The sequence below is a fragment of the Tenrec ecaudatus genome, chromosome 18 (assembly GCF_050624435.1).
Source record: "Tenrec ecaudatus isolate mTenEca1 chromosome 18, mTenEca1.hap1, whole genome shotgun sequence".
NCBI lineage: Eukaryota > Metazoa > Chordata > Mammalia > Afrosoricida > Tenrecidae > Tenrec > Tenrec ecaudatus.
The window spans coordinates 2,680,173-2,708,127 of record NC_134547.1 but is presented as its reverse complement, the minus strand read 5'-3'; the positions used below and the strand labels follow the sequence as shown (position 1 = coordinate 2,708,127).

At 62.3% G+C, this 27,955-nt stretch overlaps 2 protein-coding genes across 5 annotated transcripts; both read left to right on the top strand.

The window, feature by feature from the left end:
* The first annotated feature begins 20 nt into the window (after positions 1-20).
* U2AF2 (U2 small nuclear RNA auxiliary factor 2) lies at positions 21-12,597 on the top strand. 4 transcript variants are annotated; one of them, XM_075537965.1, is made up of 13 exons: positions 21-233; positions 2,673-2,808; positions 3,222-3,266; positions 3,447-3,550; positions 3,673-3,824; positions 4,949-5,065; positions 5,342-5,480; positions 5,881-5,937; positions 8,993-9,072; positions 9,157-9,279; positions 9,411-9,509; positions 9,618-9,866; positions 11,948-12,597. In XM_075537965.1, the coding sequence occupies exons 1-13, from the start codon at positions 185-187 to the stop codon at positions 12,080-12,082; spliced, it is 1,485 nt and encodes a 494-aa protein (XP_075394080.1). In that variant the 5' UTR covers positions 21-184; the 3' UTR covers positions 12,083-12,597. The 4 variants fall into 4 exon arrangements, with proteins under 4 accessions (XP_075394080.1, XP_075394081.1, XP_075394082.1 ...); XM_075537966.1 differs by having other exon boundaries at positions 23-233; positions 9,411-9,497; XM_075537967.1 differs by lacking the exon at positions 5,881-5,937 and having other exon boundaries at positions 25-233.
* A 286-nt stretch (positions 12,598-12,883) lies between these two features.
* Positions 12,884-27,219, top strand: EPN1 (epsin 1). Its single transcript, XM_075536798.1, has 11 exons — positions 12,884-13,118; positions 15,907-16,237; positions 20,041-20,290; positions 21,896-22,020; positions 22,533-22,607; positions 23,010-23,093; positions 24,029-24,338; positions 24,671-24,784; positions 24,909-24,992; positions 26,154-26,411; positions 26,609-27,219. Exons 2-11 carry the CDS (start codon positions 16,010-16,012, stop codon positions 26,815-26,817), a joined length of 1,737 nt encoding a protein of 578 aa, XP_075392913.1. The 5' UTR covers positions 12,884-13,118; positions 15,907-16,009; the 3' UTR covers positions 26,818-27,219.
* Positions 27,220-27,955: the final 736 nt, after the last annotated feature.

Below are 27,955 nucleotides of genomic sequence, written 5' to 3'. Positions count from 1 at the left end.
TTAAAGGGGGGGTCTGAGCCTGGGAGGGGCGGGGCGCCGCGGGCTTGCTTAGGCAGGAGGCGGCGCTGCGCCGGCGGCGGCCGGAAGTAGCCGAAGCAGGCGGCGGAAGTAGCTGAGGCGGCCGGAGCGGGCGGGCGGCAAGGCGAAGCAAGAGCTGCACAGGGCCCTACGCGGCCGCCTCAGCATGTCGGACTTCGACGAGTTCGAGCGGCAGCTCAACGAGAATAAACAGGGTGAGTGTGCTGAGGCTTTGGGGCGGCGGTTGGGGTGGCTATTCGCGTTTCTCTTCGCCCCCCGCCATTTTTCCCCTACTCCCTACCCCACCCCCAGCGCCGCGCGGCGCCATCCTCCCTCCCCCCCTCTCCCTCCGCTCGGCGGCGCGCGCCAGGCCCACGTGATCCCTCCCGGCGTTCCGCCGCGCGCGCGGCGCGGGTAAGTGGGTGGCCGAGTGCGGGCCCGTGACGCATGCGTGCCGGGGGCCTGTCCCGCGTCCCACGTGCTTCCCAGCGGGGGCGGAACGGGGACCCAGGCCGTCAAGCCTATTCCTTTTCCTGGGCCCGAAGCTTGGTTTTGAGAATTTTCGTTGTTCCATTAAGTAGACCAGATTAGATTCCGTAATCCCGGCTTTTTCTCCCGCTGTCTTGGCACTTCCGCTTCCGGTCGGGCCCTCGGCCCCGTCTCCACGCCCCCTTTGTTTCCAAAATGGCGGTTGGGAGGTTTGCGGCGGGGGGCCACCCCAATGCCTTCTTCACGTGGACCAGGGCAGCGCCGCGGGGAGGCAGGGGCGCCGGGCCGGCTCTCAGGGTTGCGAGGCGCCCGTTGTGTATGCACCTCACCTGCCCGGTCGTCACGAGCCCGAGTGCCCACGCACTCCATGCGCTCCCCGCGGCGTTGGTACCCCCGACCACCGCACAATGGGGAGTTTGCCTCCTCGCCTCCCCGTTTCACCTAGAGCTGTGGTGGACTGGGTAATCTTGGCCTATCCCAACTTCGGGGCTCGAAACGTCGGTTTCCGTTGCCCTAACGGGGAGAGAGCAGGGGCCCCAAGGGCGTAGTGGGAGCGTGACTTTGTGAGGTGCTGATAGTAGTGGCCAGAGGAAGGTACTCCCAGGTAGAGCCTGGGTGGGTGGTCAGAGCCAAGCACGTGGCACGTTGTCTTCCCGTGGGGCCCCCTTCCCCCCTAATCCTCAGCAGTGGCTAGTGGGTTTTTTTGGTCGTCTTGGTCTTGTTTTTGGTTTGGCGGGTGAACAATTAGAGGTCATGGCAGTGCTGAGGACCTGGGGTTTTTGGTGCTGGCCATCAGAGACACTGTCCCTGGTTGGAGTTCTGCAGGACAGAAGGATCCGCCTCTGTGATCTTAGAACCCCGCAGGTGTTGGCAGGTGGCTGGTCACAGACCTGACCCAGCCCACTGCCACCTGGTCATGGCTTGGCAGCCGTGCCACTTGATTGAGTTTGCTTGTTGGATTGTTGCTTTGGGGTCAGTGGCCACACCGATCCAAAAAGTCATGCCTTTGCACCAGTACCAACCAACCTATAGTAGTCTTACAGCAGAGTGGGAGCTGGCTAGAACTGCCCCTTTGGGTTTCTGAGACTGGCTTTGTATGAGAGAGAGCGTCATTTCCCTTAAGAAGTAGCTTTTGGTTTCAAACTGCAGGCCTTGTGGGGTCCAGTGGCAGAGGCTGTTGCTTTTCTCTCCCTGGGTTTGGGGGAGGTCTGAGAGGATGGTGAGTGTGGCAGTGGTGGTAGCCAGAATTCTGCTTTTGCTAGTGTTTTTCCAAGAGCCCTATGCCTGGGTGGCAGAAATGCTGTCATTCCCTGATCTCACTCAGCTGGTCTTTGGTTAGAGCTTTCCCAGGTACTGGGCTCCCTCTTAGAGGGTCCGAGCAGGAAGAGAAGGGAAAGGGGTGCCTGCTGCGGGCTCCCACTGCTGCCCCAGGGGGAACCCTTGCATTGATTTTTCTGTGGAAACACCCACCCTAGGCCTGCAGAGCCCTTGTGGGTCGTGTTGTGTCGTGTCCTTTCCCCCTTCAGTCCAGGGGAGTCCTTTTTGGGAGAAAGACTTAGCTTCACTTAAATGCCTCTCTGGAGTGGGAGCCTCTTAAAGTACCTGTCACCCAGGTCTTTCTGCCTGTCGGTTGTGTGCGGCGTGCTGGTCTCTGAGTCTGGGTGGTCACTAGTGCAGTCTTCTAGGTGCAGACCTTACCATCACCCTGGTGTCTGACTCGGGATGTCAGCGCTCTCAGGATGGGAGGGTCCCTGCCATTGCCTTCCCCTCTGGGAGTGCTCCCTAGCCCTCAAGCCGACTTAACTGAAGGCTCAGCCAGCCTGCTGGGGTTGGAAGAAACCCCCCAGGGTTCCCCACTACTGGCCCCTTGGTTCTGTGGGGCTCGCAGGAGGGAGGAACTGGAGTTAGGGCACGCGCCCTGGCTCTGGGAACCTGGACATCCCTGTCTGTTCTGAAAGTTGAGCTGGGTCCTGCATTATTCACTCCATGGGACAGGGACTGGGACAGGCTTGAGTTTCCTGCATGGCACCTGACCTCTTGCGGCCTGCTGTGAGGGTGGGGTACTCTGTCCCCAGCTTCCATCCCTGCCCCCCAGAGACTCCTGCCCTCCCGTGCCCAGGTGGGGTGGTGACAGCAAGCCTCAAACCCCCTCCCCTCCCCCCCAGAGCGGGACAAGGAGAACCGCCACCGGAAGCGCAGCCACAGCCGCTCTCGAAGCCGGGACCGCAAACGGAGGAGCCGCAGCCGGGACCGCCGCAACCGGGACCAGCGCAGCGCCTCCAGGGACAGGCGGCGGCGCAGGTAGGGTGCTGCCAGCAGGGCAGGGGCTCCTGCCTGGCCTGCTCTAGGGACAAGACAGTCTGGCACTCTGCAGGGCCTCGTGGTGCCCGAGTGGGCTGTCTCGTTTCCTGTGACTGGGTGGCCTGGGAGGGTCGGTGCCTTCTCTGCCTGATATCACTCTCCCAAGCTTCCCCTTAGTCTTCTGTGTTCTATTTGGGTGGGCAGGTTTGGAGTGGTCTGTCTTCTGCCCTTGTTTTGGGTGGGAGCAGTGTGTGTATGGGTGGCAGGGCTGAGGGGTGCTTGCCTATCCCTGAGGCTCAGTGTCTGTGTGTGTGTGGGTGGTGGTGGTGGTGGTGGTGGTGGTGGTGGAGGAGGAGTTGGGGAAGATGATCCCTTATCACTCCACCCCACCCCTTTCTCTCATGGCCCCCCAGCAAACCCTTGACCAGAGGCGCTAAAGAGGAACATGGTGGACTGATGTGAGCTGAGCATACCTGCCCCCCTCCCACCTTACCACCACCCCCCGCCCCCTCCCAGCACTACCCCTTCCGGGCCCCAACCTGTCCTTCCCCCTCCCCCCAGCTGATCGGGTGGGGGCGGGAGCACCCAGTGGCACGTGGGCTGGACTTGGTCAGACTGAGGTGCCCTCCTGCTCCCAGTCGCTCCCCTCGCCATGAGAAGAAGAAGAAGGTTCGGAAGTACTGGGACGTGCCCCCGCCTGGCTTTGAGCACATCACGCCCATGCAGTACAAGGCCATGCAAGGTAGGCCTGCGGCTGGATCCGAGCCCTGATGCCTGGGGGAGGCCTGGGAGGGGATGGCAGTGCTGGATTCCTGCTGGGCCTCAGGGTGCTGCTCTCATTAATGCTGCTCCACTTCCTTCCAGCTGCGGGTCAGATCCCGGCTACTGCCTTGCTCCCCACCATGACCCCCGATGGCCTGGCTGTGACCCCGACACCGGTGCCTGTGGTCGGCAGCCAGATGACCAGACAGGCCCGACGCCTTTATGTGGGAAACATCCCCTTTGGCATCACTGAGGTACTGCCCTGCCCCTGGCCCTCCCTCTCCCCCTCCCCACCCCCTTCCCCTCAACCTGCACGGGTCAGACTCTGCTCCTGCAAGACCCCCCGGCCCCCTCCCAGACGGACGGATGGAGTTGAGCCAGCCAGGGGCCGGGCTGGGGGTGGCCCTCTCCCTCCCCCTCCTCTCGCCTCCCCCATCTGCCCTCCCCCACCCTCCTCGGCCCCCAGGGCTCCAGCGCACACATAAGTGACCACCCTCGGAGAGACGGGGGAGACGCAGACACGGCGCACACAGACACAGACGCACGCTGCCCTCTTGCTTCTCTGACACGCCTCCCTCTGGCCTGTCCCATCCTCTCCCTCCCGTGGTCGCTGCTCTCTGGTTTTGATCGCCCCCGACCTCCTCCCTTCCCTCCCCTCCCCGCCCTTTCCTCCCCATCCCTCTCCCCACCCCCTCCCACGGCCCCCCAAGAATCCCGAGATCAAAGAGTTGTTTCCATTTCTCTTTAAAGTGAAATATTGTGGGGCTGAGATCCCTCGTAGCAACAAAAAGTTTGCTACCATCGTCGAAGGCAAGTAAGGCCCATTCTGACTTTCTCAACCTGCACTTTGCTACATTTGATAAACCAGCCCCCGGACTCCAGGGCCAGACCCCTCCACATCACTCTTCTCTCCTCCTCCCCCGCCCCCCACTCTCACCTCCTCTCTCTGTCTTTGTCTATCTCTGCCACGCCGCGTGTCCTGTCTCGCGCCGTGTGTACCCTGCGTCTGCCCTTCCGTCTGTCCACCTGCTGTCTTCCTCTCTGTCCCTGGTGCTCCCTGGCTCTTGCCTGCTTCGAGTTCATCCCCACCCTTCCTCTCTGCCCTCTCTGTGTCCTGTGCTTTCCTCTGTGCCTGGCCTCTCTGCTGTACGTCACCCCCCCCTCGTGTCCATGCCGGTTCCCCGCCGTCTGGCCGCTGTGCCACCTTGTGCCCTCCTTCCCTTTCCACTCTCGACCACCCCCACCCCACCATGCTCCACGGGCTCTTCGCCCTCCCTTGCCCTCCCCCTTTGCCCCCATGCCCCTCTGTGTCTCCCTCTCTCACCCTCCCCCTCCTCTCTCCACCCCTCCCGCCCCCCGTCTCCTCTTCCCTCTGTAGGAGGCCATGATGGACTTCTTCAACGCCCAGATGCGCTTGGGCGGCCTGACACAGGCCCCTGGAAACCCAGTCCTGGCTGTGCAGATCAACCAGGACAAGAACTTTGCATTTCTTGAGGTGAGTCAGGTGGCAGGAGAGGACCTGTCACCACATTGGGGCTGCCTTCCCTCCCTTTCTCACACCTTTCAGTGCACACAGTCCACGTCTCTGCCCTGGCCATGCTGCCTGGAGTGGATACGCCCTCCTGGGTCCTCAGACTGGGAGGGGTGAGGGCAGTTCTCAGTAGTAGTGCTCCCGTCTCCATGAGCCACCCCGGGCCACTGGCAGTGTTTATCCCCGGAGCCTGGGGTGCCTGCCTTGGCCCTGTCTCCTCACCCTTCCTCCCTCTTGCAGTTCCGCTCAGTGGATGAGACCACCCAGGCCATGGCCTTCGATGGCATCATCTTCCAGGGTCAGTCGCTGAAGATCCGCAGACCACATGACTACCAGCCTCTGCCTGGCATGTCGGAGAATCCCTCCGTCTATGTGCCCGGTGAGTGGGGTGCCCTCAGAGCCCCTGGGAGGGCCCACCTAGAGTTCTTACAGAGGGCCTTGGGGTGGGGGGCGTTGCCCGCATTGAGACTGACAGAGCTGCCCGGCCAGGCTGGAAGGGGGTGGCGGCTGTCTGCAGGCAGTTGGGGTCCTGTGCCCACTCTGAGGCCGCCTGGCTCTGGGCCCCTGGGCAGGCCGCGTGATTTCATCACAGGAGGGAGTTCATGAACCTACTGTGTGAGTGGGTGTGAACATGCATACCTGCGTGTGTAACTGTGGGGTGAGCGTGCGTGGGTGCGAGCAGTGCGGTATCGGCAGAGTTCGGTGTGGGGCCTGGCGCGTGGACGCCGTCTGCCTTCCCGCGCCCCTTGAATCCTGTGCTCTGGGCCCATTCCCTGCAGGCCTGGCCGGTGGACTGTACAGTGACGGCTCGGCACGCTCTGTCCTTCCAGGGCCAGGTAGTACATGCTTTCAGCTTCACGGCCCCGCTGGGACCGCTCCCTCCCTCCCTCCGCTCGGCTGCCACAGACCAGAGGCTGCCTGCCGGGGCCTGGCGGGCGCTGCCAGCACAGCTCGTACGGCGCCGACCTTTGAACTCCACGGCATTTCCACAAACGAGGAGTCTCCTGTCCTGGCCCCAGCAGAGCCCTGTGTTGCCTGCTCTGGGTGTTGGGGTGGAGCTAGCCAGGCCCCTGGGATCTAGGAGAACTCGGGCTTCTCCTGGGGACCCCTTAGAGGGTGATGAAACATTGGGCCCCGCACGTTCCTGCCATCACAGCAGGGCCTTAAAAGGCCCAGTACACACTGACCTGCTGCCGTCTGGGTGCCCGGATGGATGTGTGCGTGTGCGTGCATGCGTGCCTGTCTCTCTCCCATCCCCATCTCAGGCGAGCTGCAGATGATTTTTGGGTAACTGTCTCAATTGGCGGCTGGTCATTTTCTTTCTGTTCAGTGACATCCCTGCGTTCGGTTTCACGTCATCAGTCACCATCTCCGCCGTGTGCCTTCTCTTTATCCACTTCTCCCCCGTTTCCTTTCTCATCCTTCCTCTGCCAACCCTCCTGCCCTTGGGCCTTTGCCTTGGGCACATGCTGCCCATCTCAGATGCCCATTAGCCAAGGTGTTCCCAACCCTTGGTGGCGCTCACCCTACCTTGTGGGCAGCCTGTGTTTGGGATGGGCGAGAGATTCCAGATTTAGTCTCGGCTCATAGCAACCCTTTTTTGGGTAGTTTTTATGTTTTGGGGTCTTGTCTCTCACTTGATCCAGACCTGCTATTTCCATTCCTTCCAGAGGCCTGCGCTTGGCACTTGCTTGTAAGTCTTGGCCATGGAGGCTGGACGCCGTAAGGTCCCTTCGTCCATTGGGGGTTTGCATGTGTTTTGGATGGTCTTTTCTCTGATTTGCTCGAGACTTGTGGTGCTTTCCTTGTGCCCGTCTCCCAGGGAGTCCTGAGTGCTCTTGGAGGCTTTCTGCGCTGCGGGCTGCGTCAGGTGTGGCTCTGAGTCTGGAAGGGGGATTGCCTTGTCTGCTGCTTAGTATCGGGGCAGCCGGTTCCCACTCAGGACTGAGTGGGTTTTGTCAGTCCAGTTTTTTTGGCACAGGGCTGTGCCCGTTGTTGCTGGCTGCATTCGCGGCACAGGCTGAGCAGAGACCCAGGCCTTGGCAGGGAAGGGTGCTGACCCTGCTGTGGTGAGGACTGCAGCCATGAGTGACTTGTTGGAGACCCCGCCCCGTCTGTCGCCTCTCTGTGTGGCTGTGGTGCTGGCAGCTGCTGCTGCTGCGTGGCTGCCCTCGGTGGCTTGTCTTTCACTCTGAGAGCTGGGCGGAGCAGCTTGCTGGCAGAGATGGTTACAAGGTGAGCAGTTCAAACCCATCCGCTGCTCTGTAGCGTTAACTGCCTCAGCAGCCCGTGGGGAGCACTTACATACCCTGTCCTAGATGGTTGCTTTGAGTTGGTGAGATTAGTTTTTGGGTTTTCTCTGGGTGAACGTTTACCTGGCAGGTTGGGTGTCAGCAGTTCACAGCTGGTGGGCTGTGTGACCACGATTGCTGTTCCCACAGAACGACAGCACTGTTCCCCCCTTTTCCCCGACTGTTTTCCATTCTCCCTCCCTGAGTGCCCTGCCCATTGCGCTTTCTCCCTGGATGATTGCTCCGAAGTGTCTGGTTCCCTTCTAGGCCTCTTGGGCCTTTGACAGAGTTTGGGGGTTGAGTTCAGTTCCAGGGGTGTCTAAAGGCCTGAACCTTTGGGGTCATCTTGCTCCGAGCCGGGGGTGGTGGGGCCCTTCAGGGACGGTGTAGATGCCCCACTGCGGCGGGCATTGAGTACTGCATGCTCGGGAACCTCCAGCACCAGCCATCCAGGGAGCTGCCTGCGTCCACGACAAGTTCCTGCGCCCCTTTTGAAAGCAGCAGCGGTTAGGGTTACAGCAAAGGCAGCTTCCCAGTTAGTGTGGAGGTGGGATTGAGGAGACGGTGGAAATCCCACCCCCCCTCCAAGCGCTCTGAAGCCCTACCTTGAATTTTGGGCGTGGGGGGTAGGCAGTCATATGTCTGATGACCTCAGGCACCAAAGCTGCAGATGGAGCAGGAAAAGTGAGGTGATTTAAGTAACTCGGGGCTGTCAGAGGATGCATGGGTGGTTCTGTGAGGCTGGAAACCCTCCGTTCCCTAGAGGGGTCTCTCCTGTGCCCTGCACAGCCCGTTGGGGCCCAGCAGCATTTCCCTGGGGCTGGGAGCACTGTAGCTCGAGGCAGAGTTGGACTACAGGGCTCATGCAGCTTTCTGCAGCTCTGGTTGGAGGTCCATCGGGACCCTTGGGATTGTAGTCCATGTGCAGGGGTTGCCCACCTCATAGCAGCTGGGGTGGGTGGGGAGTGTCCCAGTGTGCAGCACACGGGGTACCTGTCAGAGAGAGAGTGTGTATGTGCGTGCATGTGTGTGAGCAGCTGCAGGCACAGGCTGAGGGTCTGGAGCGCTGGGTCTTGGTCGTTAATGAGGATGGTCACCAGCACTTGGGCACCTTGGGTAGGAAGCAGTTCGTACTTGAGTACAGATCCCTGGGGATAGTGGGACAGCTATTTTTCAGGCATGTTCTGTAATGTTACAGACCAATGAGGGGGCTGGCTTGGTGTCAGTTGTGGGTAGGCAGGAAAGAACTGGGAGGCAGGAGGCCTAAGGATATGGGGGTTTTAGTTACCCCTGCCAGTAGGATGAGGCAGACCACATAGAGTGACCTGCTGAGGGCACCCAGGGCCAGGCTGAGAGTGAACTTGGGTCTATGTGACTTTGGGGCGGGGCCCCTTTCGCCAGTCTGCCATCAGGAGTTGGCATCCTTCACCTGCCAATGTCTTGGGGCCATTTGGGACTTCTCCCGGGCTCCTGGTGGAGGCCCATCTTGTCAGGGGTTGTTTCGGCTGGGTCTCCCTGGATCTCAGGGGTGGGGTACTCTGTAGGTTTATATGTGTGTGGGTGGGGGGGGGGGTTTGAATCGTTCCCTCTCTCCCCTCAGGAGTTGTGTCCACTGTGGTCCCTGACTCTGCCCACAAGCTTTTCATCGGGGGCTTACCCAACTACCTGAATGACGACCAGGTGAGTCCCCTGCCTCCCCCATCTACCACTCCCTGACCATTCCCCCTAACCCCCCAAACACTGATGTGTTATGGCTCTATGCAGGTGAAGGAGCTACTGACATCATTTGGGCCCCTTAAAGCCTTCAACCTGGTCAAAGACAGCGCCACAGGGCTCTCCAAGGGCTATGCCTTCTGTGAGTACGTGGACATCAACGTCACGGACCAGGTGAGCCTGGGCACAGGGACGTCTGGGATGGGGAAGGAAGGGGGTGTGTCTTGTGGCCCAAGCATGTAGGATGAGGAAACAGGTTAAGGGGGTTGGGTGAGACTGCCCCCTGACTCCCCTCCCGCCCCCAGGCCATTGCTGGGTTGAACGGTATGCAGCTGGGTGACAAGAAACTGCTGGTCCAGCGGGCGAGTGTGGGCGCCAAGAATGCCACGCTGGTGAGCCCCCCGGCACGTCATCTTCCATTGCTAGAGGGACCCCGGGGATGGGCCGTTAGAGAGGGAGGCTGGGTGGGGGGTGGCCGGGCCCCCTGTGACTGATGCTCCCTCTGCCCACAGAGCACCATCAACCAGACGCCCGTGACCCTGCAAGTGCCTGGGCTCATGAGCTCCCAGGTGCAGATGGGCGGCCACCCGACTGAGGTGCTGTGCCTCATGAACATGGTGCTGCCCGAGGAGCTGCTGGACGACGAGGAGTACGAGGAGATCGTGGAGGACGTGCGTGACGAGTGCAGCAAGTATGGCCTTGTCAAGTCCATTGAGATCCCCCGGCCCGTGGACGGCGTCGAGGTGCCCGGCTGCGGAAAGGTCAGCGCCTCCCCGGCCAGTGCCTTGCTTGGGGCATGCGAGTCCTTATGTGTTGTGCATGTGTCTGCCTTGGCGGTCCCTCTGCGTGTGGTGTGGTGTGTCCTGTGCCCTGCTAAAGCCACACAAATCATCGCTCCCCCCCCCCCCCCCCGACACCCCTTGTAGGCCTGCCATGTCGACACGGACCCGGCTCCTCCTCTGCATGGTGCAGCAGCCCTTGGCTGTGAGGCAGGAGCAGAGGTGGCTGCTTTGCCTGCTTTCCAAGTCCCATGTGTTTTCCTTGTGCTGTGTTCCCATCCTCATCTTTATTATTGTAGATTTACTTCCTGGGTGAGCACGTACACCAGTTCAACCTTGTCTGCTGGACACTGAGTGGAGTGGGTGACACCCGTGGAGCCCCTCAGGTCCCTGTCGCTGTGGTAGACCACAGTGAAGCACCCTGCTCATGGCCAGTGTTCGCTATCAGTGAAGCCAAACTAGTTTTAATATGACTTCAGGGGGTAATTCCTGTTTAAGCTTTAAAGGTGAATTTGGAGCTGTAGTTCAGGGGTCTGTCAGCCTCCGAGGCTCCAGAAAAATCTTTCTGCCACTATTGATGAGGTTTCTTCTATGGAATCTTTGAGCAAAACTGTTCAGTAATGGTAGCCGTCATCATGCAGTTTTTCTGATTTCATAGCAAGAGACAAAAGTGGTTGGTGGAGGCAAGTTGGTTCCCAGCCTATTTCCCCTGCTGCCTCTCCTCTGCTGGTCTGGCCAAGAGACTAGTTTCTTGAATGGCTGTCTGCAAGCTTTAGGACTGCAGGTAGTACTAGAACTAGGAGGTGGAACAGAAACACTGAACATGTCATTAGGCCAATTTGCTGGGCTGTCCCATGAAACCCTGGCCTTAGGCGCCAAAGCAAGGACCACAAGCCTAGGTGGCCGCCACAGCCACCATGATTGCTGCCAGCCCAGCTTTCAGACCTGTGCGACTCGCTGACACCAGGCAGAATGGGCTCCAAGCCCTGTTGCTGTCATTTTTGACTCGGAGCAGCCCCTCCACGGCTTCTTTGTCCCAAGGAGCCGCTGCTGAGCCCGTAACCACTGTGCCACCCGGGTTCCTAGTAATGACTCTTCCCATTGGCTGTCTAACTGCAATCTAGGTCAAGTTGTCACCGCCAGACCTTACAAGTGACTCTTCACAGAGTGCTTTCCGCCTTGCAGGTAGCTCTGTGCTAAGCCTGCTTGGAGGGCGGCCTGCTGACAGTGGACAGGTGCACGACCTTTCACATCTTCATGTGCTCTTTGTGCGCTTAGGTGACAGTGCAGCGGAAACACCGTTTTCTGTGCTCTTGCTCACCCCTTCTCCCCCCAAATTTTTTTTCGTGACATGCTTTGCTCGGCCGAGTAGAGATCCTGAAGCGTCACGCCTGCACCTTTCTCAGGCTGGTCTCCGAAAGAATGGTGCTGGGGCACCCCTACCCAGCTGTGTCTGCTCAGTGTGTCGTCCTGCCAAGGCTGGCGTGACTGCAGCCAAGAGACACTGTGGCTCTGTCTGTCTTGGGCCCTTACTGAGCCCTTCAGCACTGGTCCTGCAGCTATCCAACAAGGGTCCCAGTGTTTACTGATGCTACCACGTCTGTGCCCCCCCCCCCCAGCTTTGTTGGGGACACATGAGGTCATTTGTTCTGTAGACTGTTCCACACACTGGAGAACTGGATGAAACCCATTGTGTGGTGGTGTGTCCCATCCCCCCCACACCCCCTTTCCTCTAAGCTGCTGGAAGCCGAGTCCATCCTGCGCTTCAAGGTTCTCTGCGAACTGCATTACAGCTGGGCGGTGTATTTCCCTCGTGTGTGTGTGTGTGTGTGTGTGTGTGTCCCCTCGGCCCCCTTGTCTGCCTGCAGGACCCTCCCTCCACATTCCCCAGTGTTCTCCCCCTGAAGATACCTCTGCTGCGGACCCCGTGATCTAGGGGCCAATGGGGTGAACGGCTCACAAACCTGCACAGGGCTCCTTTCCCAGCTGGGTGCAGGGCTGGGGCCTGGTTAGCCGGCCTGCCCCTCAGGGCCTTGGTCTTGACCCCGCCTCTTGTCCGGCAGATCTTCGTGGAGTTCACTTCCGTGTTTGACTGTCAGAAAGCCATGCAGGGCCTGACTGGCCGTAAGTTCGCCAACCGAGTGGTCGTCACCAAGTACTGTGACCCGGACTCCTACCACCGCCGGGACTTCTGGTAGAGGCAGGCGGCGCACAGCGTGCACGGGGCGGTGGGCTGGTCCTAGGGGCCGGACTCTGCCGCCCCGCCGAAGACCCACAGACAAACTTGGGAAGAGGAGCAACAGCGGCAGCAACTGGAATGGCAGCGATGGGGGGCGGGCGGGGGAGGGAGCGGGCAGTGGACAGGAGTCCGAGGGCCAGGCCACTGGGGCGGCACTTGGCGGGTTAGGACCCCACGCCCCTCCCCCTCAGCCGCCCTTTGCGCCCACCCCGCCCATGGTAGGAACATAGCGTGTTTATATTTTATGGCCAAACGATTTTGAATTTTGTTGCCCGGCCCCCGGTGCGCCCCCATTCCCCCAGGACCACAGCTCCTGCCTCGCGGCCTCCCGCCCCTCTCCTCCCCAGGCCCCGGTTTCTTACGTAGTTGACCCCCTTAGTCTCCCAGACCTGTGCCCCGCCTCGTGCCCGGCCCCTGTGGCAATTTCATATTTGCTAAGACGAATTTGCTCATTAAACATTTTGTTGTATTTTACTTGACGAGCTGGCCCATCTGTGTCTGGCCCCGCCCTCAGCTCGAGGGTAGTGCTTAGTGGGGAGGACGGCCTGGACTGGCCAGCCCTCTGCGCCTCCCCGCACGGCGCGGGACAGCTCCCGGCACCGCCCATGGTACCTGACGGTGGGGAGGGGTGTCCCCTGGGGCCGCAAGTGGAGCCCGCGGCGGCAGGGCCGGAAGTGAGGTCACGGCGGAAGCGCTGGTGCCTGAGGGGCTTGGCCGGGACAACCGCGCAAGCGCCTCGCTGGGGGGGGCCGGGCCCGGGGTCATTTCCGCTTCCGGTCCGTCTCCTTCGGTTGCTTCCCGTCCGCTCGGCGGCTCCCCTCCCCCGCCCGGCTCTCTGCGCCCGGTCCCGGGCGCCGGGCCGGCGGGCCGGTCGGCGTGCGGCCTCCGAAGCGTCCGCGGGAACGCCCGAGCGCGCGGCCGCCGCGACACTGAGGCCGAGCGGGGGCAGGGGCTTGACCGCCATGACCCCCCGGAGCTCGGCGTGAGGGGCCGAGGTGAGCGCGGGTGGGGCAGCGGGGCGGGCGGGCGGGCTGCCTCAAGTCGGCTCAGGACTGCTCATGCGGCCTTTGTGTCCGTCAGTCCGGCCGGCCAGCGTCGCCCTTCTGTGCGGCCGTCCGTCGCGACGCGCCTGTCATCTCTGGGCGGCAGTGACTTCCGCTGCTCGCTGTCTCCACCTCCCCCCCACCCCCCCGCCTGTACCCCCATCCCGCAGCGCCTCTTCCTCCCTGCCCGTCTGTCCTCCCGGCTCACCTGGCCCCCGGTCCCCGAGGTCCCTCCCTTCCGCAGGCCCCAGGTGGGGAGCCTGCCCGCGCCGCCCCACCTCCCTTCCCAGGCCTGGACATCCCAGGGCCCCTTGCTGGCCAGCCCGGCTACTTGGCCGGTGACTTATCCCTGAACCCCGCCCCTTCCCAGCCTCTGCATTGGGGTCCCAACAGCCCCACGTGGTGGGCCGAAGGCCTGGTGCACCCAGGCCGGGAAGCGCGTGAGGCCGCCAACCTGGTGCTGCCTCTGGTGCCTGCTGTTCAATTCCAGGGCCTGAAGCTGCCTTCCTTCTCTTGTGGACCCTGACAGGCTCTGACCATTAGCCCTAACGGGCTGCTGCCGCTCAGCTCAGCTGGAAACGGCTTCTGTTGGTTTTCCTTCTATTCTGATGATAGTGACAGCCAGAGCCACCGTTTCCCTCCTACAGCCGCAGTCTGTCCCCGCCTATGTGAGCAGCCTCTGCTGGCCCAACAAACCACCACGGAGTGACCCGCTCCGTGGCAGCATCCTGGCCCAGGATCCGGACCCCACATCCACTGTGGAGTCATGTCCCATTCTGGGGCGAAGTCTCTGCCCCAGGACACTGCCTTCCTCGGTTCTGGGTCTCTGTTTTTCCCGGCCTCCCTCTTCTTCCTGCTTGTGTCTTCACACAGCTCCTCGCTCTCGGAATGTCTTTCCGGTCATTCTCCTCGTCTGCTCCAGCCCCTTGTTCTCGGAGCCTTTGCGTTGTGTGTCTGGCCTCCCTGGGGCCTTGGATGTCCCTTTTAATTGTCTGCCACCCCCACCCCAGTGCCTTATTAGCTGGCCTGAGTTCTCCCTTGTGGCCCAGGGAGCTTAGGTGGTTGTGGGGCCCCATGCCTGCCCATCTTGAGTGCACAGAGCCTGCTCTGGGGTTCAGGTTGGTGGAATGATGAGTGTGTGTGTGTCTGTCCATTCCACCCACCCCTCCCCAGGCAAAGGTGTTCCCTCTCCGGCCCCTCCTTTGAGTGTCTGAGCCACAGAGCTGTCGGGAAGGAGGAAGGCCTGAGTGGGGACAGGCTGGTATGAGGTAAGAGCCACCTGAGTGCTTGCTGTTGGCATCCTTAGAGGCCCAGATGGTTAAGCTGTTTGGTTGAAAGGTCGGCAGTTCCAGCCACCAGTTGCTCTGTGGGACAAAGACGTGGCTGTCTCAGAAGCCCTGGGCGGCAACTCTGCCCTGCTGTAGAGAGCCACCAGGAGTCTGCATCGACTCCAAGGCACACAGTGGCGGTGGCTGCAGCAGCAGTGCTGGTTCCCTCCTGCCAGGGTAGGGCACATGTTGCCAGGCTCACTGCAGTTGGAAACCACCAACTCCCTGCTCCTGTGAAGAGTTGAGAGTCTCAGAAACCCACAGGGGGAGTTCCACTCTGCCTTGTCGGATGGCTGTGCTGGATGGCAGTGAGTGTGTGGTTTTGGATTTTTCTTGGGTCTTCCCTATCCCTTTTTATGCCCAGGTGAGGTTGGGGATCAAAGACTGGTGATCCCCTGCATTTCCAGGGTACCTAGCCTTGCTCCCTAGTCCTCCGAGGACCCAAAGCCCCTCTGAGGCCTGCTAAGCCCACTTGCAGCGGGTAGTGGGGGGGCGGGCTGGGAAGGAGTGGCTGTGTGTGAGGGGTCTCAGGCCTGCCTAGAAGGGGAGATTTCTCCAACTGACACCCCCCCCCCCACACACACACATACCCCAAACCTCCTCTTTTAGTGTTGCTTCATTGAACCATGAGCAGTACCTGTGTGGAGGTAGCTGGGCCTCAATGGGTCTCCCTCTGCCTCCAAGATCATGGGGTTTGACAGGGCCTGGACGGCTTCATGCCCATGGGCCACAGACCCTCACCACCTCTAGTCTGGATGCAGCTGCATTAGACAGCAAGCTCCTTGAAGGAGATAACGTCTTCCCAGCCGGAGCAGGCAGCTGGCTCCTTATCTCCCTCCTGCCTGGCTGGCCTTCGGAGCCCACACCCTCCAAGCTTCGGAGGCTGGGCTCTTCCCAGTGAGCAACAAGTTCTCCCAGGCGTCATGCCATGAGCCCTTCCTGACTGCCCGCCCTTCCTGCCTTCCCGGCCTTGAGTGGCCCTTCCGGCCCAGCCAGCCCCTCTGTTGGGAAAGCCATATCCAGAGGGCCACAAGGGCCACCCTGAACCACGGAATCAGGACCGGGAAGTGAACCCACGAACCCACGATCTCCAGGCCTGCTGACCTGGGAGGGGCCACTGAGGGGGATCCTTTGGGAGAAGGGAAGAGCCCCAGGCAGGATGCACGGTCTGACAACCTTGGCCAAGCCTCCACCCCATCCTACGGAGAAGACCTAGGCACACAGCTGGTGCCCCCGGGGCCCCCCTTCCCATCACCTCAGCCTCCGCTCTGTCTGCCTGGCCAGCTGGGGCCCTAAGGCCGGAAGGAGCTGGGCAGCTATGAGGAACTGAAAGGTTAAGGGGCCACGGTTGGGGAGGCGCTATGGGGAGCCAGTCACCCGTGTTTCCAAAGGCCCCTCCTGTTCCCCCTCAGATGCGCTGACCGCCAGCCCTTGCTGCAGCTCCCCTCTGCCAGCCACACCGCCTCTTGACGCCCCGGGGCGGGGGGCCGAGCCCCTCGCTGCCCGCCAGGCACCATGTCGACCTCGTCGCTGCGGCGCCAGATGAAGAACATCGTCCACAACTACTCGGAGGCGGAGATCAAGGTCCGAGAGGCCACGAGTAATGACCCGTGGGGCCCCTCGAGCTCCCTCATGTCGGAGATCGCTGACCTGACCTATAACGTGGTGGCCTTCTCCGAGATCATGAGCATGATCTGGAAGCGGCTCAATGACCACGGCAAGAACTGGAGGCACGTCTACAAGGTTGGTGCGCATGGACGGATGGATGCACGGACGGTGGGGTGGGGCTAGGGTTAGGGGTAGGACTCGAGTTAGGGTTAGGGTGGGGGGTAGGGATAGAGGGGTAGGATTAGGGTTAGAGGGGTAGGATTAGGGATAGAGAGGGGTCGGGTTAGGGTTTGGGATAGAGTTAGGGTGAAGGTAAGGATAGAGTTAGGGTTAGGGATAGAGCTAGGATTAGGGTTTAGGGTAGATGTAGGGTGTGAGATGGGCTGGTGTCCTTTTTATATGCAAAATACCCTTTTTGTCTGTCCCATTCCGGGACCCGCATGCATTACTTGGACGGACTTAGTGCCCTGTGGTTTAGAAACCCACTCTGACATGCATGATACCTTCCTGCGTGACAGCGTTTGGTGGAAGGGTCTGTCCCCGTGACCCGGCCTTCAGTGCATCCTCTGTGCCCACCTGGTACCCCTCCCCACTTCCCTGAGAGCTGGCCTCTGGCGCACTGGGCACATGCTGGAGTGGGTGGCCGCAACCAGCAGTCACGCTCTCCCCATTGAGGAAGGAGGTGAGCGCTAGCTTGGGGTACAGCTCTCAGGGAAGCTGCTCGGTCCCCTCCTGGCTAGGTCCTTGTCTCCGCTTCTTTGCAATTCTCTCTGGTTTCCAGTGACCTCTTTATACTAACTTAGGTGACTGGGGGGAGAAGGGGATGCAGGGGGCTGGTCCAGGGCAGCAGGGCAGGTCTTGCATTTCCTACCAACAAGACAGTCAGACCAGTCATCAGCCTCTCCTGTTTCTCATTCCCTCTGGGAGGAGAGGGGGGTTACTCCATTCTCTCTGCCTTCTTGCTTCTCTCTCAGGGAGCCTCCATGGCCCGTCCATTTCACTGTCTTGGTTTCTATCCTGGTTGTGGGGGGTCAGACGTTTGATGGAGGTCCTTTTGTGACTCCACGCAGCTTATGGTGGTGGCGGTGGCGGCCGCCGCCACATTGTCTGTTAGCGACGCACAGAGCTCCGCTGCATGTGTGGGGTGGTGGGCAGTGCGACCGGCACCCACTCTGTGCCTCCCCGTGACGAGGACCAGGGTGTCCATGCGAGCTCCCGCTGGGCATGGCGGTTGTTTACACCATTGGGCTTCGTTGAACACCGGGTGCCTGTTCTCGCCGGGGCTGACTATTGCTGGCCCTGCGGGGCTTCCCTGTTGTTGGCTTGGTTGGAGGCTGTGCTCTAGCACCCTGTGTAGTGGCCCCACGCCACTGCCGGCTCCCCAAGCCTCACCCCTGCTTTCCGGGAGGACCCCAGGAGATGGGTGGGGTGGCTACTCTTAGTCCTATGCCATCTTTCTAGGAGCATTTGAAGCCCCTGCCTTAACCTGTCTCAGATTGTCCTAAGGCAGGAAACCCTTCTCCTGGGAGGGCTTCCATGGGCACGTGAGTTGGTGCCCTGGAGTGGATCTTTGAGCTATAACTTGCCCCCTCTCTGAGAAGGCCACAGCCTAGGGAAGTGGAGGGGCAGTCCTGCGCAGGCGAGCGGGCAGGATGCGGGGAGGGATGGGTCCCTGTGAGTAAAAGTCAACTCTGAGTCATCAGACACCCCCCCCCCCCCGTGGGAGCAGGCCTATTGGAAAGCAGCCCGTGGGAGCAGCTTGGGGGGCTGGCTTGCTGCAGGGTCAGCCGTTCAAGCCTCCAGCTGCTCCAAGGGAGGGGAGACAGAGGAGACTTCCCTGTGCGGGTGACAGGTCTGCTCTGTCCCTGCGTGTCCGAATCCACTCCACACCGCAGCCCTGGGGCAGGCGACAGAACTCTGATGGGCCTTGGGGCCATTTCCCGGTCCACAACCTTTTACCCCATGCCAAAGTCCAGAAAGCCTGGGGCAGCCCACCCGGGGGCCATGTCTGGCCTGCGCTGAGGGCCCTCCGTCATTCGAGTTAGCAAGCGCCTCCTCACCGTGGTGTCTGCTGGGACAGATGGGCATGTGACACACGGGGGCTTCCTCTCACGGCCAGGGGACAGGACTGCTGGGGTGGGGGGTCAGCTCCAGGGGAGGGCGCCCTCACTGTCCCCCCTTCCTGTTGACCCTGGTCTCTGAGCCCTTGGTGATTGCCACGTGGCCTCTGACTTCTTCCCTGCTGCCCATCCACAGCTCAGGGAGAGGGACGTCACACACACCCTCACCAGCCCCATTGCCCAATGAGACCACCCAGTAAAAGCCCAGGCCCAGCACCACCGCTGGACCCCAAAGCCCTGCTGGCCTAGAGCCTGGCTCTGTGGCCCCGCCCTACCCTCCATGCCCTGGTTGCCCGGGTGTGGCCAGTCACTTCCTGTAGCTTCGGACCCCAGGGCAAGTTAAAGTCTAACTGACCCCCTTGAGGCTGGGAGTGGCTCTGAGGAGGAGTCCCCAGCAGTGTCTCCAGATGACCTGGGCAGAGCACAGAGCCAGCCGTGGGCTGCCCTTCCTCCTGTCCCATGCCATTTCGTTTGTTTTCCCTGGACCTGCTGTCCCAGTCCTTGGTGCTTTCTCCCCAGGGACGCAGCTCTGACCGGGAGCAGCCTCCATGCACGGGAGGGGCCTGGTCTCAGAGTCCCTGCTCGGGAGAGCAACACCTGCCCCCCCTACCCCCACCCCCGCAATTGGGTTGTCACCTTCTGAAGAAGGCATTTGATCTCGTCTTATCAAACGCATGCTGCCTTAGCTGCCGGTGGCAAACCAGCCCCCCCCCCCCCCGCTCCTGCTTTCCTAGGTGGCCTGGGGTTTCCCTCTGAACCGGTGTCTCCCACCCCACTGTCGTCAAGGGTCCTCACTGATAGCTGCCTTGCTGGACACAGTAGCCCTGCCCCTGTGGGTGTCACAGGCTGGGGCTCTGTAGGAGGGTCAGAGCTCAGTGTGTCCCTACCAGACCACTAGGGCTCTGGAACTTGCCAGTGTGGGCCACGTGGCAGGCACCCACCACCACCTGGGCGTCTTTTTGGTGTGGTCACAGAGAGCCCCGCATGGGTGGCCCCGTGGCTGGTGCTGAGATGCCCTTCAGGGGTGTGGGCCCTCTTCTCTCCTCCCAACCTCTCCAGTCTCAGGTGCCTATTGGGCCCCTGTGGGAAACAGAAATGGCTGCTCACACTTCTCTGGAAAAGCCAGCCCCCCCCCCCCCAATACAGCCCAGTTTTGGTGTGGGTGCCCACGCCTACGGTCACGGTCACCGTGACTGCTGCTTTGTAAGAGGATGACCAGGTCTTTCTCACCAGGTGCTTCTGGGAGGACTCCAACTGTCCACCTTCCGTCACTGTGACTTCGGTCACTCCTGGGTGCCATGCCACCTGGTGCACGGCAGTGCACACCGTTGGGTTACCCCTGTCTGCCCAGAGCAGATGCCGGGCGGCCAGTGAGCCTACTGTGGGAGGCCCTTATGCCTGGAAGCCACTGGAATTGCCCTAGCAGAGTGGCCGAGGCTGGTGGTGGTACCAGGGGCACCGGCTGCCCTTGCCCCTCCTCTGGGTTGCCGTGGGCGACAGACATGAAGTGCCCTTGCGGCTGCCCAAACTCAGCCTTCACAGAAGCCAGCTTCTTTCCCCCTTGGATGACTAGGGGGCTTGGGCTGCCTACGTTCCCTGGTCGGCAGCTGAATCCGTAGCCCCGCGCACCACCAGGGATCCGTATAAAGGTTGAGGGAATAAGGCTGCAGAAAATAACCTTTCATTCCACCCAAATCGTGCGTATTCGCTCACAGCATGTAGTGGCTCTGGGATTTTCTCCTTGTGCCTTGCGGCCACGTGCCTTCCTGAGCTGACCCCCTCCCGCGGCCTGCCCCACTGACCGCGCCGTGCCTGCAGGCCATGACATTGATGGAGTACCTGATCAAGACGGGCTCGGAGCGCGTGTCGCAGCAGTGCAAGGAGAACATGTACGCCGTGCAGACGCTCAAGGACTTCCAGTACGTGGACCGCGACGGCAAGGACCAGGGGGTGAACGTGCGCGAGAAGGCCAAGCAGCTGGTGGCCCTGCTGCGCGACGAGGACCGGCTGCGGGAGGAGCGCGCGCACGCGCTCAAGACCAAGGAGAAGCTGGCGCAGACGGCCACCGGTGAGCCGGGACCCCGCCGCCTCGGGCGCCCCCAGCCCCACGCAGCAGAACCCCGCCCTGGAGAGAGCCCGGGGGTGGGTGGGGAGGGGCACGGGTGTCAGGAACCTGCCCGCCTTGCTGTCCAGGGCGCAGGTGGGACGGGAGGTAGCGCACACGCAGGGCCGTGCAAAGGCGTGTGGAGCATCCTTACGCTGTTGCCCTTCGGCGGGCGGGGGGACCGCGTGCAGTCTGTCAGGCCTGTGCGCTGCCCGGCAGATTTCGAGATGAAGTGGGAGCTTCCAGCCGGTGGACTCAAACCGCCAGCCTGTGAGCTTAACCTGCCATGCCGCCAGAGTGTGTCCGGGCTGCGCTGCCCGCGGCCCTTGAGGGGTTTTAAATGGCCAAGCGGACGCCCTCATTGGTGGTGATGCCAGTGTGGTGGATGGTGACCCGGTAGGGCAGTTTGTGTAGTTGGAGGACCGCCCCAGGAGGTGGGGCTAGGCTCGATCTCCCTAGATAGTCTGGAGGATGCTGCTGTGGGGGGCCCCGCCCCATTCAGCGATTCTACCCCCCTACCCCTCCCCGGAAGTTTGTCACGTGTATTGGTCAGAGCTGAGCAGCTGGCTGGGGTCGGGGTGGGGGCGCCTATCTTTTTAGGGGCCAGCTCGCAGTGTTAGCTGTCCAGCCACCCCTGGAGCAGAGCCCCTCCCTGCAGACTCCCATGAGGGGCATGGCAGGACCTCAGGTGGCGCTGGGTGCCCTGCGCAGTGCTGCTCACCCTCCTGGTTAGGGGACCTCTCAGAAGCAGGCCCACCCAGCTTTCCTCCTGGGGCCTCAGGGTGGGTTCACTTCGCCAACCCCACTCTTTCGGCTGTTGGACGGCCCGAGCAGCTCTTGAAAAGTGAACTCCAACCTTGGGCTGGTTTCTTCTTGCAGAACGCTGCAGGGTGGCCCAGGTGGGCATGTTGGACCCCTCCCTAGGGCTGTGGGGCTGGGGGTTTAGAAAGGGATTGCCTCCGTGGCGTCCCGGCACCTGCACCACCTTGCCCCTTGGGTCTTCCAGGGTGGAAGTTGCCGAGGGTGCCTCGAGCCCTGTGTGTAGGGCTGAGCTGCCCTGTGTGGGGTTTTCAGTAGCATCAGACTGCCCTGCCATGCCTTGTTTTAGGGTTGGGGGCTGGATTTGGGCCGCCTGCCTGTGGCCAGCGGTGGAAGGAAGCCGCTCTCCCCACGTGTGTGGGTGCAGCCCTCAGCATGCTGGCCCTTGGTGTCACGGAGCCTGGCTCTGCTGCTGTCCCTGTCCCTTGGGCTCTTGACTGGGCACCCCAGGCTGTCCCTGCAGCAGGGCTGGAGCCTTCGATGGAGGAAGCCCCTCCCCGGCCTCACCTTCCGCCCCTACACACACCTGTTGGAGTTCTGGCTCCTGGGGTTCCCCTCCTCTCTGGGGCCCCAACCCTTCTCCCACCTTTCCCAGGGGACTTCAAGGTCGGGATTGGCCTTTTGCGGGGAGGGCCTGACTTGGTATTGTGAGAGATCCTCAGCTGGCCCAGCATAGAGACAGACGCCCCCCTCCCCATCTGGTTGGGGGGTCTACTCCCCGAGCCCTGATCTGTGCTCACTATCCTCCAGCTTCCTCAGCGGCCGTGGGCGCAGGCCCCCCTGCGGAGGCTGAGCAGGCCTGGCCACAGAGCAGCGGGGAGGAGGAGCTGCAGCTGCAGCTGGCCTTGGCCATGAGCAAGGAGGAGGCCGACCAGGTATGGGGTAGGGGTGGCGGTGGTAGTAGTGGGGACTCCGTTCTCCATCCCATCTCCGTGCCCTCTGCCCTCCTTGTCTCCACTCCACCACCCCCAGCCTCATTACCATAGTCTTGGAATCCCCTTCCTCTTTCTCTGGATGCCCCTCCACCTCCGACTGCCCTCCCACGCCCATGCTGCCACTCCCTTTGCTCTGCTGCCCCTGCCCTTCCCTGTCCTGTCCACCCCCCACCCCCACTCTTGCCCTCAGCCATCAGGACAGTCGCCCATTTCTTCCATTCCTGCATTTTCACCCCTCTGCCCAGAACACTGGCTGCTTCCAGCTCTATCTCTCTCTCTCTCTGTCCTCCCACCCCCACTCTCAAGGCACCCTCCCCCTGGTCCCAATTTTTCAGCCTCCTCAGGCACTTGCTGTCTGTCTGTCTGTCTCTCTCTCTCTCTCTTCCTCTATTCCCCACCCACCCACCCTCCCCCTGGCCCAGCCCCTGCCCCTCACAGTCTCTCTCCCCCAGCCCCCGCCCTGCGGCCCCGAGGATGACGTCCAGCTCCAGCTGGCCCTTAGTTTGAGCCGGGAGGAGCACGACAAGGTCAGCGCAGCGCCAGCCCCGCCCCCAGGGCCTCAGGCCTCTCTCCCGGTCTGCAAAGGCCTAGACAGACAGATGCCTGGGGGCCACGCCATGCCTGCCCCCCCCAGCAGAGCAGCAGCCACCCCCAGCCTCCCAGTGCTTCCCAGACCTCCCTGTGCCACCCCCACCCATCCCCACCCCCATGCATCTTCATCTCCCCACGTCCCTGGATCCTGGTTGTTCCCTTTCCCTACCTCCACATCCCATTTTTATTTCCAATGCCATTTGTCGGGTGGGGGCTTGTCCTGGGGGCAGCAGTGGGGTCTGGACCCCTCCCCCAGAGCCGGGTTTCAGACTCTGATCTGTGCCCTGCCCTCCCCTTCCCTTGGCCACCTGCTTCCACCCCCTAAACCACCCACACAGGAAGAGCGCATTCGCCGTGGGGACGACCTGAGGCTGCAGATGGCCATCGAGGAGAGCAAGAGGGAGACTGGGGGCCAGGAGGAGGTGAGGGGGATGAGGGCCAGGAGGAGAGGAAGGGAGCAAAGGGGAGACTAGGGTGGGGGGTTCTCTGAGGAGGAGGGAGTGAGGCTTAGTACCCAGGCCTTTTCCTTTGTGCTGCTGGTTCCAGCGAGGTCCCTAGGGCCTTGACCGCTGACAGGACACTACTAGGTCTAGGTCCTGTGGTGCCTCCAACGAGAGTGGTGCTGAGGGAGCTGTGGGTTCTGGAAGCTGCTGCTGCCATCCCAGCCCAGGCCCCTGGTGACCGGGGAGCGGAGCGAGAATGAATGCACCGCGGCCCTTGCTGCGCAGTCAGGCGCCTTGGCTGGCAGCGTCCTGTGGGCTTCCAGCGAGCTCTGTCCCAGGGCCTGCACCCAGACTGCAGTGAGGCGGTCCCCTTCTCAGCCCTTCCAGTGCCTGGGTAGTGGCACCAGTCAGGCTGATGGACTCTTGGGTTTTGTCTGGCTGGCTGGGCCCGGGGTGGTCTCGACACCAGGGACTGTGTCGGGTCCAGGTTGGGTCATGGCAGCTCTGGTTTCTCTCGGAAGGCAGGTCCTTGGGTCACCCAGGTGGGAGGAAAGTCTTGCCCCTGGGCCATGTGTCTCCCTGGGACCCTGTGGGGAAGGGCACTGACACCCAGGGGACAGTGTGTCAGCTGGCCAGCCCGCAGGCCCCCTCCCTGGGACTGGGAAGTGGGGGGTCGGGGAGGCACTAGAACACAGCTGCCACAGGAAGGGAGACTGGAGGCAGGACAGACACGCAGGGCTTTGGGGGGTCGGGCTTTTTGGGGTTGGGGGGAAGCAGAAGGGAAGGGGCATTTTGGCTGAAGGGACACAGGGGTGTACTGGGGAGTGGGGCTGGGCCAGGTGAGGGCCCCCTGGCTGAGCTAGGACAGCAAGTGGGACAACCCCCCAACTCACACTCCCCCTCCCTCCCCACAGTCTTCCCTCATGGATCTTGCTGACGTCTTCACAGCCCCTGCTCCTCCAGCCACCTCGGATCCCTGGGGGGGCCCAGCCCCCATCGCCACTGCTGCCGCCGCCCCCACTACTGCCCCAGCCTCGGACCCTTGGGGGGGCCCTCCTGTCCCGCCTGCTGCTGATCCCTGGGGGGGCACGGCCCCGACGCCGGCCTCTGGGGACCCTTGGCGGCCGGCCGGCCCAGCTGGGCCCACGGCTGACCCCTGGGGTGGGACCACAGCGCCCGCTGCTGGGGAGGGGCCCCCGCCTGACCCGTGGGGGGGCGCGGATGGTGAGTGCAGCTGAGTGTCACGTCCCGGCAAGGACGGTGGCTGAGCATGGGGATGGGGGGGCCAGGGAAGCTGCGTGCGGGTGGCCCTGAGGGAGCCCGCGCAGGTGAGCCCCCATGCTGGTGTCGGGGTGCAGAACCAGGCGGTCTGCTCCGCCAGAGGCAGGGATGTGGAATGGAGCAGGAGAGGGATGTATGGGGGAGACCGACAGCCTCCCAGAGGAGCCAACCTGGGCCCTGTGCTAGGGGCGGCCTAGCCAGCTGGGCACCCAGGGAACTGAGGGCACTGATTGGCAGGTAGCTTGTCCCTCACACTGAGCCTCCTTCCTCTGCAGGTGGGGCCCCAGTCGGTGGTCCGCCGCCCGCCTCTGATCCCTGGGCTCCAGCGCCTGCCTTCTCAGACCCCTGGGGGGGTTCTCCTGCCAAGCCCAGCACCAATGGCACGGCAGGTACTGACTGACCCTGGACGTGTGGAGAGTGTGTGTGCGCGTGTGCGCCAGGGTAGGGTAGGGTGGGGCTGGGTGGGGCGGCCCTTCCTGTGTGCAGTGGAACATACTGCTCTGCCCTCTGCAGTCGGAGGATTTGACCCGGAGCCTGATGAGTTCTCGGACTTTGACCGGCTGCGGACGGCCCTGCCCACCTCGGGGAGCAGCACAGGTGAGCTGAGCTGCCTGGCTTGGGCAGGGTGGGGTGCAGGGAGGCGGAGCCCGTGCTGTGTGGGCCCTGGAGTCAGACCCAGCCCCCTGACTTGAAAGAGGAGGTCTGTGTCTTGAAGTCGTTCCAGCCGCAGAAACGGCCTGGCAGGGTGGTGGACACTCGACCTTCGAGCGGCTGTCCTGGGCTCCCATTGCACCAGCAGGGCCGTCCCTCCGCCCCGGGGGTCTTGGATGATGGCCGCCACCTGTGGTGCTTGTTCATTTAGCTTTGTCTCCTGGTGCTGCCTCCCACGTGGGACAGAGTGCCCGCAGGCTTCCACAGTGGCCAGCTGGGCGGCCGGGCACCGCTTGTGCTGCTGGGCGGCTGCCCACTGAGCATCTCTTTCTCACACACCACTTCCCCCCCCCCCCTCGGCGGGGCTGGTGGGTGCCTTTCACACGAGGTAGACTTCTTCAGTCTGTTTTCTAAAAGATCGAGATCTCCAACCAGGAGGTCTCCTGAGTGCTGACCAGTGCTGATGACTCTGAAGTCGCCAGGCCCTTGTGGAGGGGATGCCCTTGAGGGCTTCTGCCCAGTGTCCCCTTCTCACCGCGGGGGAGGGGGCATGGTGCTTGGGGTGACGGTCGCCTGAAACGGACTCCAGCAGTGCTTGTTGGATGGCCATCTCCTGGTCTGTCCTTCGCCCTGTGTGCACCTGTGCTTTTTATCATTTGAGTCGGGGTCCACGTTTCTCCCGTGCCCCCCCCTTCCCCCCCTGCTGTGTGTGTTCCCATCAGCAACCTCGGCCAGGCGTTTGCGTCTGGCCTGTCTCGCCGTCCCATCCTTGGAGACGGTTTCAGGGTCCCCTGCCTCTGGCTGGGTGAGATTCCACCTCCTATCTGTCCGCCCATCTGTCTCTGGTGACTGTGGGGGACAAGGTGATATGGGTATAAATCTGGGTCCCCACTTTGAGGAGGGGTGTTGCTTGGCCAACTGCCAGGGACTCCCAAACCTGTCCCCCCCAGCTGCTCAGCCAGGGCAGGCACCAGGTCCTCCAGCCTCACATGACCAGATGGGTTCAAAACCATCCTGGGTGCCAGCTTCCGGCCCCTCCAGCCTCTCAGGCCTGGCTTTGGGCGGCGGAGCCGGTGTCCTGACCGCCCCTCCCCTGCTTCCTTCCAGGGGAGCTGGAGCTGCTTGCAGGGGAGGTGCCCGCCCGTAGCCCTGGGGCCTTTGATATGAGTGGGCTCGGGGGCTCTCTGGCCGAGTCTGTGGGGAGCCCCCCACCTACAGCCACACCAACCCCCACGCCACCTATGCGGAAGACACCCGAGTCGTTTCTGGGGCCCAACGCAGCGCTGGTGGACCTGGACTCACTGGTGAGCCGGCCCGGCCCCACGCCCCCCGGAGCCAAGGCCTCAAACCCCTTCCTGCCAAGTGGTGAGTGACCTGTGTGCCCAGACTCTGTCCTCTTGCCTGAGTCCCATCCTTCCCTCTGCTCAGCCAGGCCCAGTGGCTGCTGGGAGCAGGGGCACAGGTCCGGGGGTATCCGTGCAGGCAGGCGGGCGGGCGGGCGGGCGGGCGGTTTGTTGAAGGCCCTTCGTTGACTCTTGTGCTGTGTCGTTATCTCCCGCCAGGTGCCCCTGCCTCTGGCCCTTCGGTCACCAACCCATTCCAGCCTGCGCCCCCGGCAACCCTCACTCTGAACCAGCTCCGCCTCAGCCCTGCGCCCCAGGTCCCGGGCGCACCAGCAACGTTCATCTCTCCCCTCGGGGGTGGCCCTGGCCTGCCCCCTATGATGCCCCCGGGCCCCCCGGCCCCCAACACTAACCCCTTCCTCCTATAATCCCGGGGTGGGAGAGGGGGACTTGGCCCGGCCCAGCCCCCCATCTTTGCTCCCCGGGAGGTCAGTGTTGTGAGTGCATGTGTAACGGGCCCGCCCCCCCTGCCCCCCTCTCTGGGGCCCACTCACACTACACCCTCTTCCCATGGCCCCCCACTCCACCTCCCCACAGAGAAACTGGACCTGGGGGGGAGGGGTGCTGGCAAGAGGAGGAGCCCTTTCCTGTGGCATTAGAAGGGGGAGGGGCAGCTGGGGTCCCCCCCCCATCCACCCACCCCCTCACTGTGCTCCTGATCCCCCTCAATCAGTGTTGGAGCCTCCTCGTTGTCCCTCAGTGCACCCTCGGGGAACCCTTGGTGATGATTTTGGCAACTTCGGGAATAAATGGCAAATTCTCTTGGGCAAGGGTTCCCCCCCCCACTCCTCAGAGGTTTCTGTGTCCCCACCCAGGGACCTGGGGCTCTGACATCACCTTGCCCACCATGTGGCCCCGGGGGCACAGTCCCTCGTGGTGGCTTGGAGTCTCCTGTCCCCTTCCGGGACTGGTGGGTTGGGTTTTTGAGGGTGGGAGGAGCTGCAGGCCACTTAGGCTAGACCGTGACCAGGCGGCCACTGGGCATGGAGTCAGAAGGCCAGGCTGTGGAGATTCGAGGGTGCTGGTGCCTGCCGGGTCAGCTGTGTTGAAGTCAGAAGGTCTCTAAGGGAGGAGAGGCTGGTGATCTGGTGCTCCCTCAGAGATGGCAAACACTCAGTCCACGTGTTCCTTCTATAAAGTACCCCCCGCTTCTCTGCTGTTCTCAGCGCCCAGAGCAGGCATCGCTAGTGGATGGCAGGCATCACTGATCCCTCTTGGACACCGAGAGCCCATGTTAGGTAGCACTAGTCCATCTCTGAAGAGCTGGCCTGTGTGGACGCCCAGCTGGTGAATCTGCTGTGTCCATCAGTGGCTTCCCAGAGAGGCAGGCCCACCCTCTGGGCCCAGCCACTCCCCCCCCCCTCGCTGTGGCAAGATGTCTCCCTGGTTTTGTGTCCCTATGGCAGGGGTTCCATGCTTTCAGCCCCACCCCTCTCATTTCTGTTCACTCCAGAGGCCTCCCTAGTCCTGGGGGCCCAGAGAACCCCTAGGTCAGCTTAGGACATT

What these genes read in the sequence shown, in the direction of transcription:
- U2AF2 (XM_075537965.1), top strand. Translation starts at nt 185, where the DNA reads ATGTCGGACTTCGACGAGTTCGAGCGGCAGCTCAACGAGAATAAACAG. An exon ending in GAGGAACATGGTGGACTGAT is followed by an intron (nt 3,267 to 3,446) that starts GTGAGCTGAGCA and finishes TCCTGCTCCCAG; the next exon opens with TCGCTCCCCTCGCCATGAGA. An exon ending in CTCTGTCCTTCCAGGGCCAG is followed by an intron (nt 5,938 to 8,992) that starts GTAGTACATGCT and finishes CTCTCCCCTCAG; the next exon opens with GAGTTGTGTCCACTGTGGTC.
- EPN1 (XM_075536798.1), top strand. Translation starts at nt 16,010, where the DNA reads ATGTCGACCTCGTCGCTGCGGCGCCAGATGAAGAACATCGTCCACAAC. An exon ending in ACTGGAGGCACGTCTACAAG is followed by an intron (nt 16,238 to 20,040) that starts GTTGGTGCGCAT and finishes CCGTGCCTGCAG; the next exon opens with GCCATGACATTGATGGAGTA. An exon ending in CACCTCGGGGAGCAGCACAG is followed by an intron (nt 24,993 to 26,153) that starts GTGAGCTGAGCT and finishes GCTTCCTTCCAG; the next exon opens with GGGAGCTGGAGCTGCTTGCA.